General features: G+C 41.0%; 1 protein-coding gene across 3 annotated transcripts in view; it reads right to left on the minus strand.

Moving 5' to 3' along the window:
* Positions 1 to 2,486: 2,486 nt before the first annotated feature.
* Positions 2,487 to 18,078, minus strand: part of PKHD1 (PKHD1 ciliary IPT domain containing fibrocystin/polyductin) — a 267,993-nt gene continuing 252,401 nt past the window's right edge. For all 3 annotated transcript variants that reach the window (XM_064650787.1, XM_064650789.1, XM_064650788.1), the window contains 4 exons: positions 17,267 to 17,374; positions 13,500 to 13,655; positions 12,771 to 12,905; positions 2,487 to 7,817 (listed from right to left, as the gene is read on the minus strand). In XM_064650787.1, the coding sequence (XP_064506857.1) occupies positions 7,465 to 7,817; positions 12,771 to 12,905; positions 13,500 to 13,655; positions 17,267 to 17,374 (752 nt within the window). In that variant the 3' untranslated portion in view covers positions 2,487 to 7,464. The remainder of the gene's footprint in view (positions 7,818 to 12,770; positions 12,906 to 13,499; positions 13,656 to 17,266; positions 17,375 to 18,078) is intronic.

Consider the following 18,078-nt stretch of genomic DNA (forward strand, 5'->3'; position numbering starts at 1 on the left):
GTAGTCAATTCTTGAAGGACCTGAAAGACGGGAACCTTGTCTGAGCTTGTTGTTGGTTCCCAGGTCTATGAGATGTCTGAAGCCCTGAGCTCCTGTAAACTCTTAGGGCTGTTTTAGGTAGGGAAACCAGGCAATCCCAGGACCTTCAGCTCCAAGGTAAAGTTGTACTGGGTGAGTTACTGCTATGAGGGGCAACTAAAGAGCAGAGAACTATTTTCAGAGGGGAAAAATGTCAGAGAACCTCTACTTTTTTAGCACTTCTGCATTCTACTGTACATTTCCATCAGAAAATAACTCATGATGAGTTGGGAACTGATCAGTGCAAGGCCCCACTGGAAGTAGGAAGTGCATACCCAGGTTAAGGTGAGATGCCTGTTTGAAAAGACTACAAGTCAACCATCTCATTGAAGTTATTCAGGTGACAGCAGAGAGACAGGCTCTTCCACAGGGGGATTCAGGCTGTCCTGCGATTGCTGTGTATGAAAAATGAAGTGCAGCACCCTCCTGAACCCATATTTGATGATATTACCCACACACCAGGGCAAATTAGGTCAGCCTAAACACATAACTTTTGATAATTAGGGACAATGAATATAGATGAAAGGTAGGTCTTGGATTTGTGCCTTCACTGAGTGTCCCAGACAGCAATGGTTCAGTGCTTCCAGCATCACACACTGAAATGGAGGTTAATCAGTGACCTCATCAAAAATATTCAGAGAATTATAAAATTATGGAATGGTTTGGGTTGGAAGGGACCTTAAAGCTCATCTGGTTCCAACCCCCTTGCCATGGGCAGGGACACCTTCCACTCTCCCGGGTTGCTTCAAGCCCCATCCAGCCTGGCCTTGAGCACTTCAAGGGATGGGAAGTCCACAACCCCTCTGGGCGTATTCTCCGGTACCAACTCTTGGGAGTAAAGGAAAATTTGTCTTGTCTTATCTCACAAATGTATTGTCTCCATCCCAATTTCAACCCCTACACAGCCTAGATAAACAGCTATAAATGTCTTCCCACTGTTACCAAAAGAAACTAATTATTTCGTTTTCCTGAGAATATAAAGAGCCAAATCAACCATGATTTTGCTCAGCAAAAACTTCCTTTTCTAACAATTTTTCCTTCCACAGTGGACCAAAACTCTCATTCTCAAAGAAATACAGGTATTAAGACCCACAGCAAAGAAATTCTGGTGTCATTCACTTGGGAATAGTGTTTCAGACTTCAGTGCATCATATAATTTACCATGCAATTGTACACTAAACAAGTGGATACTGAATCATCTCTGGACTAGTCAGCTACTAAGCCCAGTGGTGGACATGAAGATAAAAAATCCCGATGGGCAAGTCTTAAAAGGGAGTCACAAATTCTGCTTCAACTAATCTTCATTTCTGTGTCTGAAAACAGAAGAAAGCACGAAGCATAACAGAACAAAATGTATCATCCTTCTCCCTGCAATGCACAGCTTTTCTCTGGGATTAAAATAGGGTTTGCATTTTAAATTTTCATTTACTAAACAGAAAAATATTTTACTAGGAGGGAATGGTATTAAGGAGAAATGATTCTGTGTGTGCCCTCAGGCCTGGTGAAGACAGGATTTGATTTGCTGTGTTAGGCTGGAATCTGGATTGATACACAGAGATGAGAAGGTGTTTAATAAAATTTACATTTCATTTTCTCACTTGACACCAGTCTCCTGTCACTCACCAAATGAAGGGAATACGACAAATAACTTTTGTCAGCACCTAGACACAGGGAGACAGTCAGGGGGGAGGGAGAGCAAGAGTGGGATATTTTTAGCATCATTCCCTTTGACGGCTGTGAGACGTGGAGTGTCTTGGACACCGGCTTCGTCTTTAATATGCTTTGGAACAGGGAGATGTATCGGGAGGGGGAGCACAAATTCATGCAACCACACCAAACCCATCCAGGGGTATGGACAAATGACCTCGGGGAAATGAAGATGATCCTCACCCACAGCAGCACCAAATTTGGGTGATGTTCTGTGCTCAGATTGTGTGTAGCTCCTACCTCTGAATGGATTTGACCTGGCTTGAGTCCCTCTCCCACAGTGCTGCTGCAGAGACCCTTTTCCACTCCACTGTTTTGGCTGTGTGATCTCTTTCTGTTCTTCTTCCCTCCCCAGTGATCCCAAATTAAAGTGGATGGTCTTAGTATTAAATACTTTTATCCTTAATTTTTTCCACCTGAATTTAGGTTTCTAATCAAGGACCAAAGATCAGGGTCGTAGTCAGCATCTACTTGCTACAGGTTTAACTGCACAAATCCTCCTCCTCCAGAGGGAGGGGTTTTTTTTGTGGGAGAACTGACTTATTATATTAACTTTCTCTTCTTTTCCTTTATTACCCTTTAGCTGTTCAGGTGAATTTTAAGTCAGATCCCTGAATTCCACAGGACTCCCACAGAACATGGAAAGTGATAAAGAATATGTGGGGCATTGGGAAAAGCAAGGTGAATAAATATTACTACCTATTTGTCATGCAAGAAAACCTGGAAAATATCACGCAGAACACTTAAAATAAAAGCATAAATATCTTCCTTTTTTCACATAGAATATAGATAATTCAGTTTAACATGATATTAATGCTGCACTTCCATAAAATGTTCAGGGAAAATAGGTCCATCCAATGGTCATTAGGAGCAATCACCAATTTCAGAAATCTCTTCTGGCTTAAAATAAAATCCAGGGAAGGCTAATTTCACATTTGCCTTTTTCTTATATTCTTCCCCAAGTATCCAACACTAGCATCCCTCAGGTCTAACACAATATGGAAAATATTCAGGGGCTGACCTTGCTTATGTGCAATATTCTGCCATGATCTCTGTTCTAAACTTCTTTTTTCCCCCTCTTTGTTGGTTCTTCTCTGCTGTTTTTCTCCCCTTTGTGAAGGAAAAGAGGAAAAAAAAGAAAAAAGAAAGCAAAAAGAGAGCATAAACATCTCCCCAGACAACCCTCCTTCAAAAGACAGGTCAAGTTCCAGTTGAAAAATAAAACATCCTCTACATCTTTCTATTTTCCTTTTTGGAAAACTCACTAATGGAAGGGTCACTCCTGTTTCCTTTTGTTCTTTGAAAACCAAAAATTTTGAAATGCTTTGGTGAGAGAGGAGAAGATTGTTGGCAGCTTCTTGGCAGCTCCAGACTTGCACATGCACACAGAGGTTTGAGCCAGTGAAAAGCAACTCTGGCACCTCCTGAAGGTTCTCCCTTGGTTGATCTCAAACTTCTTGGAGCTTCACTGTCCCTCACTGAAGCCTGTCATGCCACCCAATATGTGAAGTCTTGGACCTCAGGTAGCACCTGCCTCCTGTCCTCACTCCCTAAAAACAGACTCCTTTTATATACCATAGAAATGCCCCTTTGCTGGTGTGTTCTGGAATCCTGGAATGATCCTATGCTGTATCTGCCTTTTGCCCTTGCAATCATCTTCATAATGTTGATCAACAAATTATCTCCCAACATTTTCCACATTTCAGTAGGTAGAAAGCTGGAATTATTTCAAGTCCTGGCAAATGAGCAATGATCACAAAAAAATTAAATCTAAAAAAAATTGTGAATCTGTATAATCATTAAGTGCCCATAAGCACCCTTAGAGTATCATGCAGTTTTCCTAATCCAGTGGAGGTTTCCTCTCACAGTTCCAAGTCCACTGAAGATTTTTTTGAGTGTAATTCTCCCCTTAATAAGGCCATTCATTGCAGAATCAGAGAAAAACCTTCTGACTGGACACTTGCCTCCTTTATTTGCCATTTATACATCTCATCCTATAGAAATAAATGCCATAATAGACACCATAATAAATAGGGATTGGAAGTTATACCATATAGAGATGATGAAAGGGTTTATAATCTTATTGCTGTTATTTGCTTTTTTTCTTTTTTTTTTTTTTAATTTTGTATTAGGCACACAATTCCTTCAACCCAGACTGTAATTAATTTTACTACATCACCAGTTATCTCTGCTCCCTAACCAGGCTTGTCATTTTAATTTTTCACAGGCTTTCTTTTTTTCTATCCATGTGCCTGTTCCTGTATCTTAGTGAAGTCTCATCAGCTCTGGTCCAAAGCCTTAGGCAAATTTTTCTGTAATGCACTCCTCTACTTCAGACATAAGAGGAAAAAATACCACTTCCACAAAATGGGAAGGAAAAAAAAAAGGGAAAAAGAATAATTTTGACTGTGCATTGTCTAGCAATTCAGACAGGCCTGGAGAGCTTGGTTAAAAATAAGGCATCCTTTCAGCTACGCTATTTATATCAATAAAGGAACTCAGTGCTATTGCAGATGGGACTACAGAAAAAGGTTAGCAGGTGGAAACCCCAAATCCAGCAAACTTAATGAAAGTTTTGCCATTGGCTCCAATTGTCAAATTTCACTGACATTTAACATGAGTGTTCAGAAAGATTTTGGACCTCAGAGGATGGATCTGCACAGGCAGATCCAGAGACTTTTATATTAATTTTTTCTGCTTTTTGAAGACTTCCTCAGTGTCCAGAGTGGGGAAGCAGAACTTTGCTAAGCCCACGTAGGTTTGCTGGAAGTGCTTAGTGTCCCTCAGAGAGCTGGTCTGAACGTGGGCTGTGCTGGAGAATGAGTCTGCCAAAACATGCCTATGGGCTTCTTCCAAAATCTGAGCTGAAATCCTGCTGCTGTCTCTTTATGTCCTCACAGAAGCTGGACCTTGACAGCATAAAAAAAGTGAATTCTTCAGCTGCATTCCTGAAGCTGAGCCAGGTGGCTTCGATATCCTCAAGTTTATCAAGGCACCCAACCCTCATGTGTAACCCACATGTCACACTGTAGGTTCTTCCTCTGACTCCTTTCATTCCATCCCCACCCTGCCCTGCTCTCACCCGGGCTTTTGAGATGTATAATGTCATAAATATACCCATAAAACATCTCTGTAAAGGTGGGAAAATGCTGTTGTCCTAATTATAGTGTAAGGATTAAGGAGAACTCAATGATGCAAAGACTAAGGGCCTTGAGCAGGATCACCAAAAGTGCTGATCACAAGACACTGAGGACATGCAGATGCCCCACAGGCCAAGCTGGAATTCAAATTATTGTAAAATAAGGCTTTTGGTTTGGGACATGAGATGTGTGTTCTCTTTCTTTGCCTTGCCCAGGATATCCTGGAGCAGCTTGGGTATGTCTGGTCACAAAATGGTTTGGGCTGAAAGGACCTTAAAGGCCATCTCGTTCCACCCACTTACCATGGGCAGGGGCACCTTCCACTAGAACAGGTTGCTCCAAGCCCCATCCAGCCTGGGCATGAATACTTCCAGGAATGGGGAATCCACAACTTCTCATCTAATCATGCATTCCCTGTAAGACTGAGAGTCTGTTTTTATCTTGGCCTGTCTAGATGGAAAATATTCAAAATAAATCTGGAACTCCATCAGGCACAAAGCAGAAGAATCCCACTTCATCCAAGGGCAGCTGCAGTCAGTTTAAACACATTTATTTTTGGAAAAGATGCCATCTCGTGTTTAACCATGTTCTTCAACCATATCTTCATTCTCTCTGATCACTACAGTGGAGTTTTTGTCTGATGCACAACATCCCCTACATTTCTTACGTATTCAGGAATCACTTCATGTTTGCACCCATTTGTGTCCGTGTTTTGTTCTACTTTCTCCTCACTTCTTTCCATCACTCAGTTAACACACAGCACTCTGGGAAATCAAGATCAATATTGCTGCAGTTAAAGACTTTTTTAGAGGTCTAGTGCAAGACATTACTCATTCTGCAAACAAAGTATTGATAAATCCAAGGATTATGAACTAAAGGATTAATTAAAGCCCTTAACTGTTTCCAATATATCTGATTTTTCCCCCTCCAAAGAAGGTTGTATGATATTTGCATATAATTTGCATTCGATTTATTTGCATACATGCTGACATATGTAATTATATGTTATTTGCTTTCATACTGCTTGAATGTGATGGAGTCACTCACTGGGAGCAGAAGCACTGAAGGGGAGGGAAGTTCAGGGAATGGAGGAATTGTATTTCTGAGAGAGAAAAGGATCTTTTGCCCCGTGAAAGCATCTAAAACTGGGTATCAGCTGTGGAGGAAGCAATGGTCTCCAGACCATGTCTCACAAGCTTTATATCTTTTTACATGGACTCTGAATCACAATTCTTAGGGATATACCTTGTTGATTCACATAAATTAATATTTTGACCTCTCAAAAAAAATAACGTAATAAATTGCTTTTCTATGTCATGTAAGAGGTCAGGAAGGCTGATCCACTGCACTTAATGATATAAGGCCCTTATCCTCAACTGTTTTAAGCCAGAAAATCTCCTGTGCAGTCATCCACAAACCTAGCTCAGTATGGAATCAGTCTGATTTCACCCCAAAATTATGATTACAAACACAACATAGTACAGGAGCCAATGCTAGAGAATTTATTTCTTTGCCTAGAAAACTGCAGTTTGCTGACTAGAATCTGCACCTTAACTCCTGAAGCTTGAAATGAACTGCTTTGTGGTTTATTTTGTTATTTTTTTTTTCAAATGAAGGTTTGTCAGCTTTTCTTCCACTGCTGATCTGTCCAGAAACCACATCTTCCTGCTTAAGTAATTTTTTCTGCAGAGGAATATAAATTTTATCTGGTGCCACCAGGACACCTTGCAACCAAGAATTTTATGGTACATAAATATGGTACATAATAAAGTTCCTCATCTTCCAGCTCAGTAAAGCAAAGCACAGAGGAATTCTCTGAGCAACTGAAGAATGTCAGCCTTATTATTATTATCCATAAAGAGTTGTGTTCATAACAAGCCAGTGATTTAAAGGTGTCAGAAACAATGCCATGGTGGAGATTTACTCAGTAAAATACTTTAATTTAAAAAAAAAAAAGAAAGGAAACAAACACACAAGTGTAAGTATGGAGGTATGAAAGCACTTACTGTAGCCACAGTGAAAGTTGAATAAATGTGGTTTTTCCCTTCAGAAAAAAGAAAATATTTATGCACATACCAAGGTTCTTTGAATGAAACTAAAAGCATGGTTGGAGGAAAGGGGGAAATTTCCATATATTTGCATATACGCATAAATACCAATCAGCATTGCTCTAGACACTGTTGAGTTGTTGGGCTAATCCCTGACTGCTTCTGAATGGGATCTCAAAGCTGATCTAGCACTCTCCCAAACAACACTTGAAGAGAGTTTTAGAGGTGTCAGAGTGCTGTTCTGAACAGGCAGTTTGGATGCACCCACCCTGTTTTGGGAGCTAAGGAAGGTCAGCATCAAAGACATGGCCAGAGTCTCCCAGCTGGCTGCAGATCCAGGTAACAGGTTCATTTGTACCTGTGACCATCTAGTTCCCCATCCTAAAGTGTATGGTTTTCTCTGAACACAGAGACAAAAGACTCGGCTCCCCATTGACTTCAGGCCAGAAAAATCTTGCTTTGCTAGTGGTCCACCCCCTCACAGCACTTCTTTACCCCTCTGCTGCCACCATGGCAACATGCTCTCCCACATCATTCTGATGTCTGGGCATCCTTTTGGACTCCTCTCTTTCCTGGTTGTAACCAGCTGAAGGTTTGGGGACTTCCTTCTGGCTGGAGCATCCCGGGGTAATTGGCTGCTGATGTTCCACAGGGTCACCAGGAATTCTTCCTCCACGTGGCTGTTGGCGACTGTCCCTTTTCCTTGCTGAAGAAAAAGGGTGTCTGTCCCCCGTCTTACGCTGGACATTGTTCAGCTTTCTCACTGACTTGGCTTCACAGGGTGGCAGGTTCAGCTCCTCCAGTTGTCCTGTGGCACGTCCCATGGCTCCAGTTCCTGCCATTACTGGGAAAGAAAGATTTGTTTGCTCTTTACAGTAATTATAAGATCCCACCTCCATGTACCTTACCCTTTTATGGCTTTACTATGTGTTAAAGACATTAATTATTTTTTTAATTTCACATGGGCAGACAGTGATAGGAAAAGGAGGAAGAATTTTAAACCAAAAGAGGAGACATTTAGATTAGAGGTTAGGAAGAAATTCTTCCCTGTGAGGGTGGTGAGGGCCTGGCACAGTTTGCCCAAGAGAAGTTGTGGCTGACCCATCCCTGGAAATGTTCAAGGCCAGGTTGGATGGGGCTTGGAGCAACGTGGGATACTTTAAGGTGTCCCTACTGACCTAGTGGCAGGTGTTAGAATAAGGTGATTTTTAAAATCTCTTCTAACCCAAATAATTCTATGATTGCATGATTCCATGGTTAATTAAAAAGCAGTTATTGTCAGAGACATAAATTTACTGGGCACAGATTTTAGTTTGAGAGAAATAAGTTGTTAAATCAAAAAAACGTTAGCTATTTCCATAAATAAAAAGCAACAAAGCCAGCTGGTTTGCTCTTATTGATACACTAACAGCTCTTACAGCATCTTCAATGGTTAACAAATTTTCAGTAAATATTTAATAATTAAGTATATAGAATGAAGTTGGTCAGTAAGCTATGTAGTGATAAGACTGATAATATTTTAATGCTACACACCTATAAAATACATCATCCCTTTCTGAATCAGTCTGTAGAAAAAGATAGAACTTTATATTTCCAACATTTGAGTCCTGCTCAAGGCAGAACCTGTAACCTGTAATGAATGCTGTTTCAAAAATGATGTTGAAAAAATGCAGAAAAAAGAAAACACACACTATCTATTTTTCATGTGGAAACACAAAATGTTTACATCCCTGTGAACCAAAGGGTTATCAATGACAGAGACAAAATCAGTTCTAGTGTCACAGCAGAGTCAGCTTCTGAGTTGACAGGGTGTGCTATCATTTCAGTGCAAGATTGGCAGCCTCATTTTTGCTATCATTTGGATGCTAAAAACATTTGTAATATTCTTGCAATCCTCTCCCCGCAGGAATGTGAAACGAAAACAGCCCAGACCCAAACCTTTTATATTCATTCCAAACCCAGAACTAGTCCTAGTCCACATGTCTCATGTTAGTGGACAACATCAGTTTTTATAGTCCATATATCTGCACATTTTATAGGTCCATAGCACAAATAATACCAGGCAATGCATTGTTACCACTCCTGATTTTTCAGGGTTGTCCTTTCATTTTGGCCCTTAGCAGCCTGTGACATTCAGCCCACTCTTGCTCAGACCTGCTCAGATTCATTCTCTTCTCCCTTTTCTGTAATTCATTAATTGGAACTATATTTGCTGAATCATAGAATATCTCAGATTGGAAGGGACACATAAGGATGATCAAGCCCAATCCCTGCTCCTCACAAGAACACCTAAAACAAAATCATATGACAAAAAAGATTGTCCAGACACTCCTTGAACATCTGGAACTCTGACAGTGACAACGACTTAATGCTTGTGCTAATTTTTCCTGTTAAAGGGTGTTGCTGTTTTTTTTCAACTTGTGCATTCATAACTTCTAATTTCAGGATTGTCCCTCTTGAAAATCCACTGGAAAGTTGTTGGCAAAATTTCAGTGGTCAGATATATTTCTGTGTTTAACAATTTTCCTTCTTAAGCTTGCTTAAATATTAGGTAGTTGGCTGTTTTAAGGTAAAAATTACATGCATCACCAGGTTCAATTTTCTTTCTTACACACATAAAAAGCATAATCAGGTCACGATCCCCCATATCAAATCTTCACGTCAGTTCTTGAGACTTATTGGCTCTCTCTTCGTTTTTAAAGGTGACATTTTCAACAGTGAAAATAGGCCTTTTCGAACAAGTTTGAATTAATGAAGGAGGCTAAAAGTTTTCTGGATAGTAGAAGTCTCAAGGATGAAGTACTGCCTGGAGATTCATATGTCATAGTAATATAAATATCCTGATTTTTTAAAATTAAATACAAATTATTCAATATCATTAAAGCACACGATTAACTGGATTAAGTACCAGCTAATAGAGCTCAGGTAATAATTATATGTGGGAAATAATTCTCAGAGGTGGGGATGTGTGCACCAGTACCAGACACTCCCACTAAAATGGAAGATATTCAGTGTTTCCACTGATGATTTGGAATTAAAACACAGAAAAAATGGCAGACTGGTAGAAAAGAAGGAGCAGGAGCTGATCTGAGCAACCTCAGAGCAAGGAGGGAGATCCAATCCGCAGAGTGGGAAAACATCTTCAGGAATACAACAGTGATTTCTGGGTGAAGATGTCCAAGGAGTTCAGCATAAGAATCAATCAGGTGCCACACCTGAAAGAACTGCAAATTGAAGCTTGGAAATGGAAGCTGTTAGAGGATACAAGTCCTCAATGGCCAAGGTGATGAACCACCAGAATAAATTGCAAAAGGCAAAAAGACAGTCTATATCCCTCCACCTCCAGCTGTGTTGTGTTAACAATGCCTCAGTTAATCAAAAGTTCTTTAATTCAAGAGAGATAATTGGGTGAGACTGAGGAGATTTTTGGTTACTCCAAGGTTAGCCAAGGTAATATCTTGATCCCTTTTCCCTGCAGTACTGCTTAGCTGGTTCCTTCCATCCATTCATCCTCGGCTGCCCATTTTGGTACAAAATCCAGGGCCCCTGATCCACTGGACTTTGCACTCTATAAGCACCTTCCAAAGAGAAAAGCTCTCTCTTGCAAGTCTTACTGTGGTGATTAATAAATAAAGACTCTGAACACTTAATTGTGTTAGAAAAGTGGTATTTCTTATGAGGGAAAGAGCTATAAAGCAGAAACTAAACAAAAAGAGTTCAGCTTTGATTTCCTCTCTCTCTCTCTCTCTCCAAAACCAATAGCACTTTAAATAAGGGGGAATCAAACATTAGACATTTCCAAGTCATATGTATTAAATTCACTTAAGATATTGTTATCCTTGTTTAGATTTGAACATATCGGGGAATCTTTTTGTCTTGCAACTATTCCTAAAAGACTTTAAGTGGCTGGATTGCCTTTTTCTGACAAAAAAAAAAAATCTCTCCATGAATTATTTACATGAAGGCTCCAATCAACTCTATACCTGTCAGCCTCCCCAGCCAAAATGAAAGTTCACTATGTAAAGGTGCCAAGGGAGAGTGGCAGCCTCCCACTGCGAGTTTATAGACAGAACTAAGTCAGCACGCATTATGTGTCAGAGCCAACATCAGACAGAATCAGATCCTTTGATCTCAGACCTCCACAGGAAGCTTAGATCTCAGACAAATTAGATAAAAAATGAATTTATAGCAGATATGTATCCTAAGGCACACAGCTGAATGCTGTGTTTTGGAGAAGTACAGCAAATATCAAAACACATAAACTGCAGAATTTCCTCTCTCCTTCTTTCTCTCTCTCCCTCGGCTTTTGTTATAGATGCTAATTAAAAGGAGATAAAAACTCCAGCTCGCCTCTTCCTGCCTCTTATGTAATCCACGGGCTTGGGGAAGAAGGAGGAAAAAGAAATTCCCAAACCAGAGTAAATGGGGGGTTCAGTGGGGTTATCCGAGTGCCCTCAGATCTGCGCTGTTGGCAGGTGAGATAAAAAAAGCCCTCAGCTCCTGTAAGAACATTTCACACTTGGAGAGAGGGAAGCCAGTGCTTTGTGCTGGCAGCCACGTGCCCCCGGGACTGTCTGCTTCCCTGTGACCTCAGAAGGAGTCGTGTTTGATCAGCACACGATGAAAAGATGAGTCTGGAGGAGGTGTGAGGAAGAGAGTTGTTTGTGGCAGGACCCCGGGGAGTAAAGGGGGACACGGAGTGGGGTGGGTGGGGATGGAGCTGCTTTGGAGTGTTGGGTTGGACTCAGAGAGACTGTGAAAATGAGCTCTGGGTGTTTTGTTTTCTACCTCCAGTGTATTTCACTGCCATCCTCCAGAGCCTGCAAACCTGTCCAGAGCTTTTTGATCCCTCTGCAGTTACTGCAACACTTGGAGACTTGGGCAGGGAGCAACCCTGTTTCTCCAGGCAGAAGAGACTGACCCACACCTGGCTGCAATCTCCTGTCAGGGAGCTGGAGAGTGTGACAAGATCCCCCCTGAGCCTCCTTTTCTCCAGGCTGAGCCCCCCTCCTAGCTCCCACAGCTGCTCCTCATCAGACTTGTGCTCCAGTCCCTTTCCCAGCTTATGAATCAGGCCTTTATGTGCATTTACTCCTCCACTACAGGTTACCTGTCTATTTGGCCAGGTCCCAATTTCAGTTGGAATATCTTAAAGGTCAAGTCATTGGTAACTTCCAACATATCCAGCAGTTTGAGGTGGCTGTTTGGCAATTGAACCATCCATCAGTGCTGGGGACACTGGGGCTGTTTTCCCTGCCCTACTCTAAAAACACAAGGACAAATCATGAACTCACTGAATTATAGAATATCCTGTTGGAAGAGATACACAAGGATCATGGAAGTCCAGCTCCTGGCCCTGCACAGCACAACCCCAAGAATCACACTGTGTGAGTATATGGGAATTATGCTGCTGCCTTCAGTGTAGCTGGGAATTCACTCTATCTGTGTAAAGGGAGATGACAAATAGAAAAATACCAGTGAGCAGAGGGAGAAGGCAATAAAGAGGTGGACTTTCTGAGAACTGTGCCACTGGTCCTGTTCAAACCTATAAAATCATTGGATTATTAAGGTTGGAAAAAACCTTTAAGATCATTGAGTCCAACCACCAACCCAGCACCACCATGACCAATACTAAAGCACCCCATCCTGCACATTTTTTGAACACTTCCAGTGATGGTGATCCCATCACTTCCCTGGGCAGTCTGTTCCAACACCTGAATATGCTGGAAGACATAAACCAACTCTTTTGATGTTCAACTGTTCATGAATTTGAATTACTGTCAAACTGCAGCCTCACCTCCTCCTACAGGCACTCCTTTTTCATTTTCTCCTTGATTGTAGCAAGGCTTGATGGGAGCTGCAGGAGGCTGTGCTTGTTTTTTGGGTCTCTTAGTATTGGCCCCTGGTACATCAACCTGTTCAGTCCTTGTTTCTGTAATGAAACACACAGTCACATCACTCTCAATACATCCTCAGCTCAGCAGGAAAAATTGATTCCAGCAAAAAGAAAATATATTTTTGAATATATAATTGAATATTTCTTGAGTGTATATATACCCCAACAAATGCCATGTCCACACACCTTTTGAACACTTCCAGAGATGGTGACCGACTCCACCACTTCCCTGGGCAGCCTGTTCCAGTTCTTGACAACCCTTTCCAGGAAGAAATGTAATATCCAATCTAAACTTCCCCTGATGCAACTTGAGGCCATTTCTTCTTGTTTTGTAACAGCTTTTATAGGCATAAAACTCCATAACCTTGAACTACCATAGAATCATAGAATCACAGAATATCCTGAGTTAGAAGGGATAATCAAATGGATTTGATAATCAAAAGGATAATCACATGGATAATCAAAGTCCAATTCTTGTCCCTGCACTGAGTACAAAATATATTGCTAATAGTAAACTTCTCAGAGCTTTTTGAATTCTATTTTCTGAAACCCATTGTGGCCATTCTGTGGATTTGTTAAATAAAACAGAGGGTCTGCAAGTATATATTTTAATGAGTATTTCCAACTTACTGTTGCTTTTGCTCTTCTTGAACCAACAGAATGCAAGAACACTGGTGAATGCAGATGCTGCTGAGCCCAGTAGGACAACAAGGATCATGCTGGCCTTCGCTGCCACTGGGACAGGGAAGATGGAAAATGGCTGAGAGAGCACAGTGAACTTCGCCCCTGGAATTTAAAACAGTCAGTTCATTACAAAAGTAAGAACTCTCGTTCCACAGCTAAAACACCACCCTATAAATTTTCAGCAGGGATGCCACCATCAGAAATGTATGCAGGAACAAACCATAAGTCCATCCATCTCCAGATCCAACATTAGACAACAATATTTATTTAGGACTGAGTCCCAGGACAACCCAAATACATAATAATACTTTTACAAGGCAAGTTTCAAACTTTCAGTTCTTCCTGAAGCATAAACAGCTTCTTTGCATTCAACAATCCTTAATATTACTTCCACGAATTTGTCTATCTGACTACCAAACCCAGAAAATACATTCAAAAAGCATCTATTTCTGAGGCCAAACAGATCAGGCCCAGACAGAAAACATGCACATTCTGCTTCACAAGACAGAGATACTGGTTGTGACAAGAAAGTAGTTAGAACACACAGTTTCTACAGGCTATGCCTGAATCGTATCAGTGTAAGTTATGGGCAACCCAGAAACATTCACCACCATTAAGCTTAAACCTATGATGCAGAAAGATCCCAGTGAATTTGCTAATATTTTCCATCACAATAATGAGCCTTATAAATAAAAAATGTCAGTGTCCCTGCTGTTAGCACAGTAAATATTTAGTCTCTTGACACAGGAGACTCTTACCACAAGCTTTGGGTAAAGATCTTCACCCAGAGATTCTGAAGTTTTCTGTAAATAAATCAGAATCAAAACAGCCACTACTTGTATTTTCTGTGATCAAGGCTTTATTGAATCAAGGGTTCTGTGATCAGGAGTCTCAGCATCTGAGTTTCAAGGACTGGAAGATGCTTAATACTATCCTTTTAAAAATCAGAAAAATAGAGATGTTTTGATTCCCTAAATTATTTCCAAAATGCATTCTGAATGGAGATGGGCCTGGCTAGGAGAGTTTAGCAAAACACCCCCTGGTATTCTCTACAGACCAACTTGCAGGATGTGGATTAGCACATGAGCTCATTACTTGTTTTACTACCTGACTTATTATTGGTCCTAATCCCACAATTCTGATCATTTTGACAGATGGATATTTCTTTTATTTATTTGTGTTCCACTTTTAATAAAAATCTAAAAGTCTTTTTTTTGTCAATTCATTAAAAAAAACAATCAGAACACTGTCAGATAGAGGCTGGAGACCAGGGCAAGGAGCTGTAAGTACTTTTAAGAGAAACTAAATAGATTTGTGTCGGTGTTGTCCACCTGAACAAAACTGAGCTTCACCAGAACAATGTGGGAAGTATGTTCCAATTGGGAAAAATTTACCTGCAGGTACAAGCACGTGTGAACTTCAGTTGACAGAAGTAATCTCACAGGTATCAAGAACTCTACACAGACATGTGCTTAAAGGTACTTTGTACCACTCTAAGAGTTTGTGAATAGACTTCTCTTGGTTTAAACGAAAAGTGGATATATCAAACCCATTGGGATCCAGATCGTTGAAGTAAATATGACTGTAAAGCAAGGAGCAAGACTATGCAGTGGTGCTATGAATAGTCTGCTCTCCCCAGGAACCACCACTAAGACATTTGGGATTATTGCATTCAGCATCAGCAGCACCTTCTGAACCACCTCTAAACAGCAAATTATGCCAGGGTGAGTACACAGAGCAACTGGATCATGGAAGTGTATCCCAAACATCTACTATTTGATGGTTTGATTTTGTTTTGTTTACCTCAAACAGTAAGTAAATCTCTTCAGTAAGAATCTGGCAATATAAAAGCCTTTATACTGTCTCCATCACAGTTCCCACTTGCAACAAGCAAAAGGGATGGTTTCTTTGCTGTATACTTTTGCAATGCATATTAAAAGTGTGCAATACTCTGATTTACACATGTGACACCTGCACAGCTGTCCACATTGCTGCCTGTAAACATCTCTGGGAGGCAATAGTTTTAAGCTGAAAGAGAGCAGATTTAAACTAGATATTAGGCACTGACACAAGTTGTCCAGAGAAACTGTGGCTGCCCCATCCCTGGAAGTGTTCCAGGCCAGGTTGGATGGGGCTTGGAGCAACCTGGGATAGTGGAAGGTGTCTCTGCCCATGGCAGGGGGGTTGGAACTGGATGAACTAGATGAACACTCTGCCTGGCCAAATGTTTCAGAACAGAGATCTCTCTTTGCCCTTTGTGCAGAGAAAAGATTTGGGATATCCCTGAGATAGGTTTCAAAATACATTTCATTGAAGTGTGCTTCCAGCCTAAAGAGTCAGATCCTGTGAGGTACAAACTTCCCGTCCCCTCTCACTGAACCAAAGGCAGTGAGACCTGCAGGTGTTTGGCAGCATACACCTCAAAACACACAGAAATCCTCCTGTTAAATGCCCATCTCCAAGTCCTCACTGCACCACAATTCTCCCTTTGCAAAGCTATGGGAACACTCGATGTGGATGAGCCACTTGTGACAGTTTAAATGTTTGCAAACTTCTAATATTTTGAGCTCAGATTTTTTCATCAGCCACTTCCACTTGGCCACTTCACCAGTCAGGTGTACTTGTCCCCTCTGCTTTTTTCTGGCTGAGGCAAGAGATAAGATATATTTACATATATGTGTATATAAGATATATACACACATATATATGGGGACTATATCTGTATCAACTATATCTATGTCTATCTAGAAAGATATCCATACATATCTATCCATATATACATATATAGAGATGGATGTGATACCAGAATAGAGACTTTACACGTGGTCTTACAACATCCATATCTTAATATGTTTTTGGACTTTGTGCCAAACATCATGTTCCTGCTTCTCCATAGACTTGCCTCAGCAGCAATTATGAGACAAGAAACAAACACCTTCAGACCCAGATTTATAGATAAATTCAGGCCCCTAAACTGTTGTACAGATGCTTTTCTTGTGCAGATATCTGTGAGGATTTTACAAGCCAGACATTCATATGGTGCCCTCTCCCCAGTGTCCCCCTCAGAGGTATTTCCAAGGAGACATAAGCACAGCTGTCTCTTAACCATTACTGGGTTACTCAGAGGCTTCATGCAAGTTGTGTGATCCTGAAGATGCCAAAATTAGCTCCATAAAGTACCAGGAGACCCCTCGTAGAGCCCAGTCCTGGAGTCATGTTCTTAATGTGAATAACCTGTTGCACCCATAAAGATGACCAGGTGCAGACAAGCAGTCAAGAACAGGCACTGTGAAAATAACTGGGAGCACAGATGGAAAATTTCTGAATACAAACAGAAAAAGAATAAAAAGAAGGAATGTGAGGACTCAATTTGTCAGAAAAATTCTGCTCTGGCAGTTTAGCTGACCTTATGTACCAGATTTCCCCAGGGATACATAGCTAGGAAATCCAGAGAGAAATAGGCACCTTTCTCTGACTTTTTGTACTAATTCATCTGATTTAAGAGATCTTGTGTGAACAGCACAGGAATCACCAGCAGCTCTCCTGCTGTCTGGGGAATGCCAACTTGGACATGGAACAGAACTCAGGCTATTTAGAGGTTTGGCATTGCTCCACTCATTTAAGCAAAGTTTAACTGCCTTTTTATAAATTCAGGCCACCTGTAGGGCTTTGATTTTACCAAATCAAAAAAATCTTCAGAATATGGAGCTTACCTGGAGGTGATGTGACAGTGAACACAAGTCTCCAGTTTGTACCTGTGCTGGAGACAGCCAGGCTGGAAAACCTTGCGCATCCATCTATGACCTGCACTTGGGTGAGCCCTAGAGAGTCAAAAAAAAAAAAAATCATATTGCAATTAACAGCAGCCAGGTAAGTACCACTTAAGGACCTCAGACAATCCTTGTAACTTTAAGGAGACTTCAGAAAGCCTAAATCCATTGTCCATCCTAATCATAAACATCATGTCTAACCCCAGAAATTTCACACAGGGTCAAGTCTTCAGAGGAACTTGCAAAACAAATTCCTGGGGGATTGGAGGACTTTAGCTTCTAAATATTAGTTCTTTGAGCTGATTGTGAAATGGCATTTACTGTACATCATGAGGGTGTAACATGAAAATAAATGTTAAGAGGATAAAGCAAAGATAATAGGATGTCCTAGAAAGTTCCAGATGCTCATATTTTTGATTTAATTCATGCCCTGTGTGACTAAGTGTATCACCAAGGTTAGGAGAGTGTTAATGAGAGATTATTGTCTCTCATAAAGGGATGTTCTCAAGGAGTCAGCCACTGTAACTCAGGGAAGAGCTGACTCTTTTCTGGAAGGAGTTCCACCTCATTGGGGCACATCTCCTTCTGTCCAACTGTTAGTTCTCTTTGAATTTTTCTCCAACTCTGTCTGATGCTTTGAAAGGTATTTGGCCATGAAAACTGTCTGTGGTGACTGTCCTGAGATGGTACAGAAACCTGGCAGGGAAAAACTCCATGGGGAGCATTAAAATGAAACCCAGGAGAGTGAGTTTCTC

Source organism: Pseudopipra pipra, chromosome 3, assembly GCF_036250125.1.
Source record: "Pseudopipra pipra isolate bDixPip1 chromosome 3, bDixPip1.hap1, whole genome shotgun sequence".
In the NCBI taxonomy this organism is placed as follows: Eukaryota; Metazoa; Chordata; class Aves; order Passeriformes; family Pipridae; genus Pseudopipra; species Pseudopipra pipra.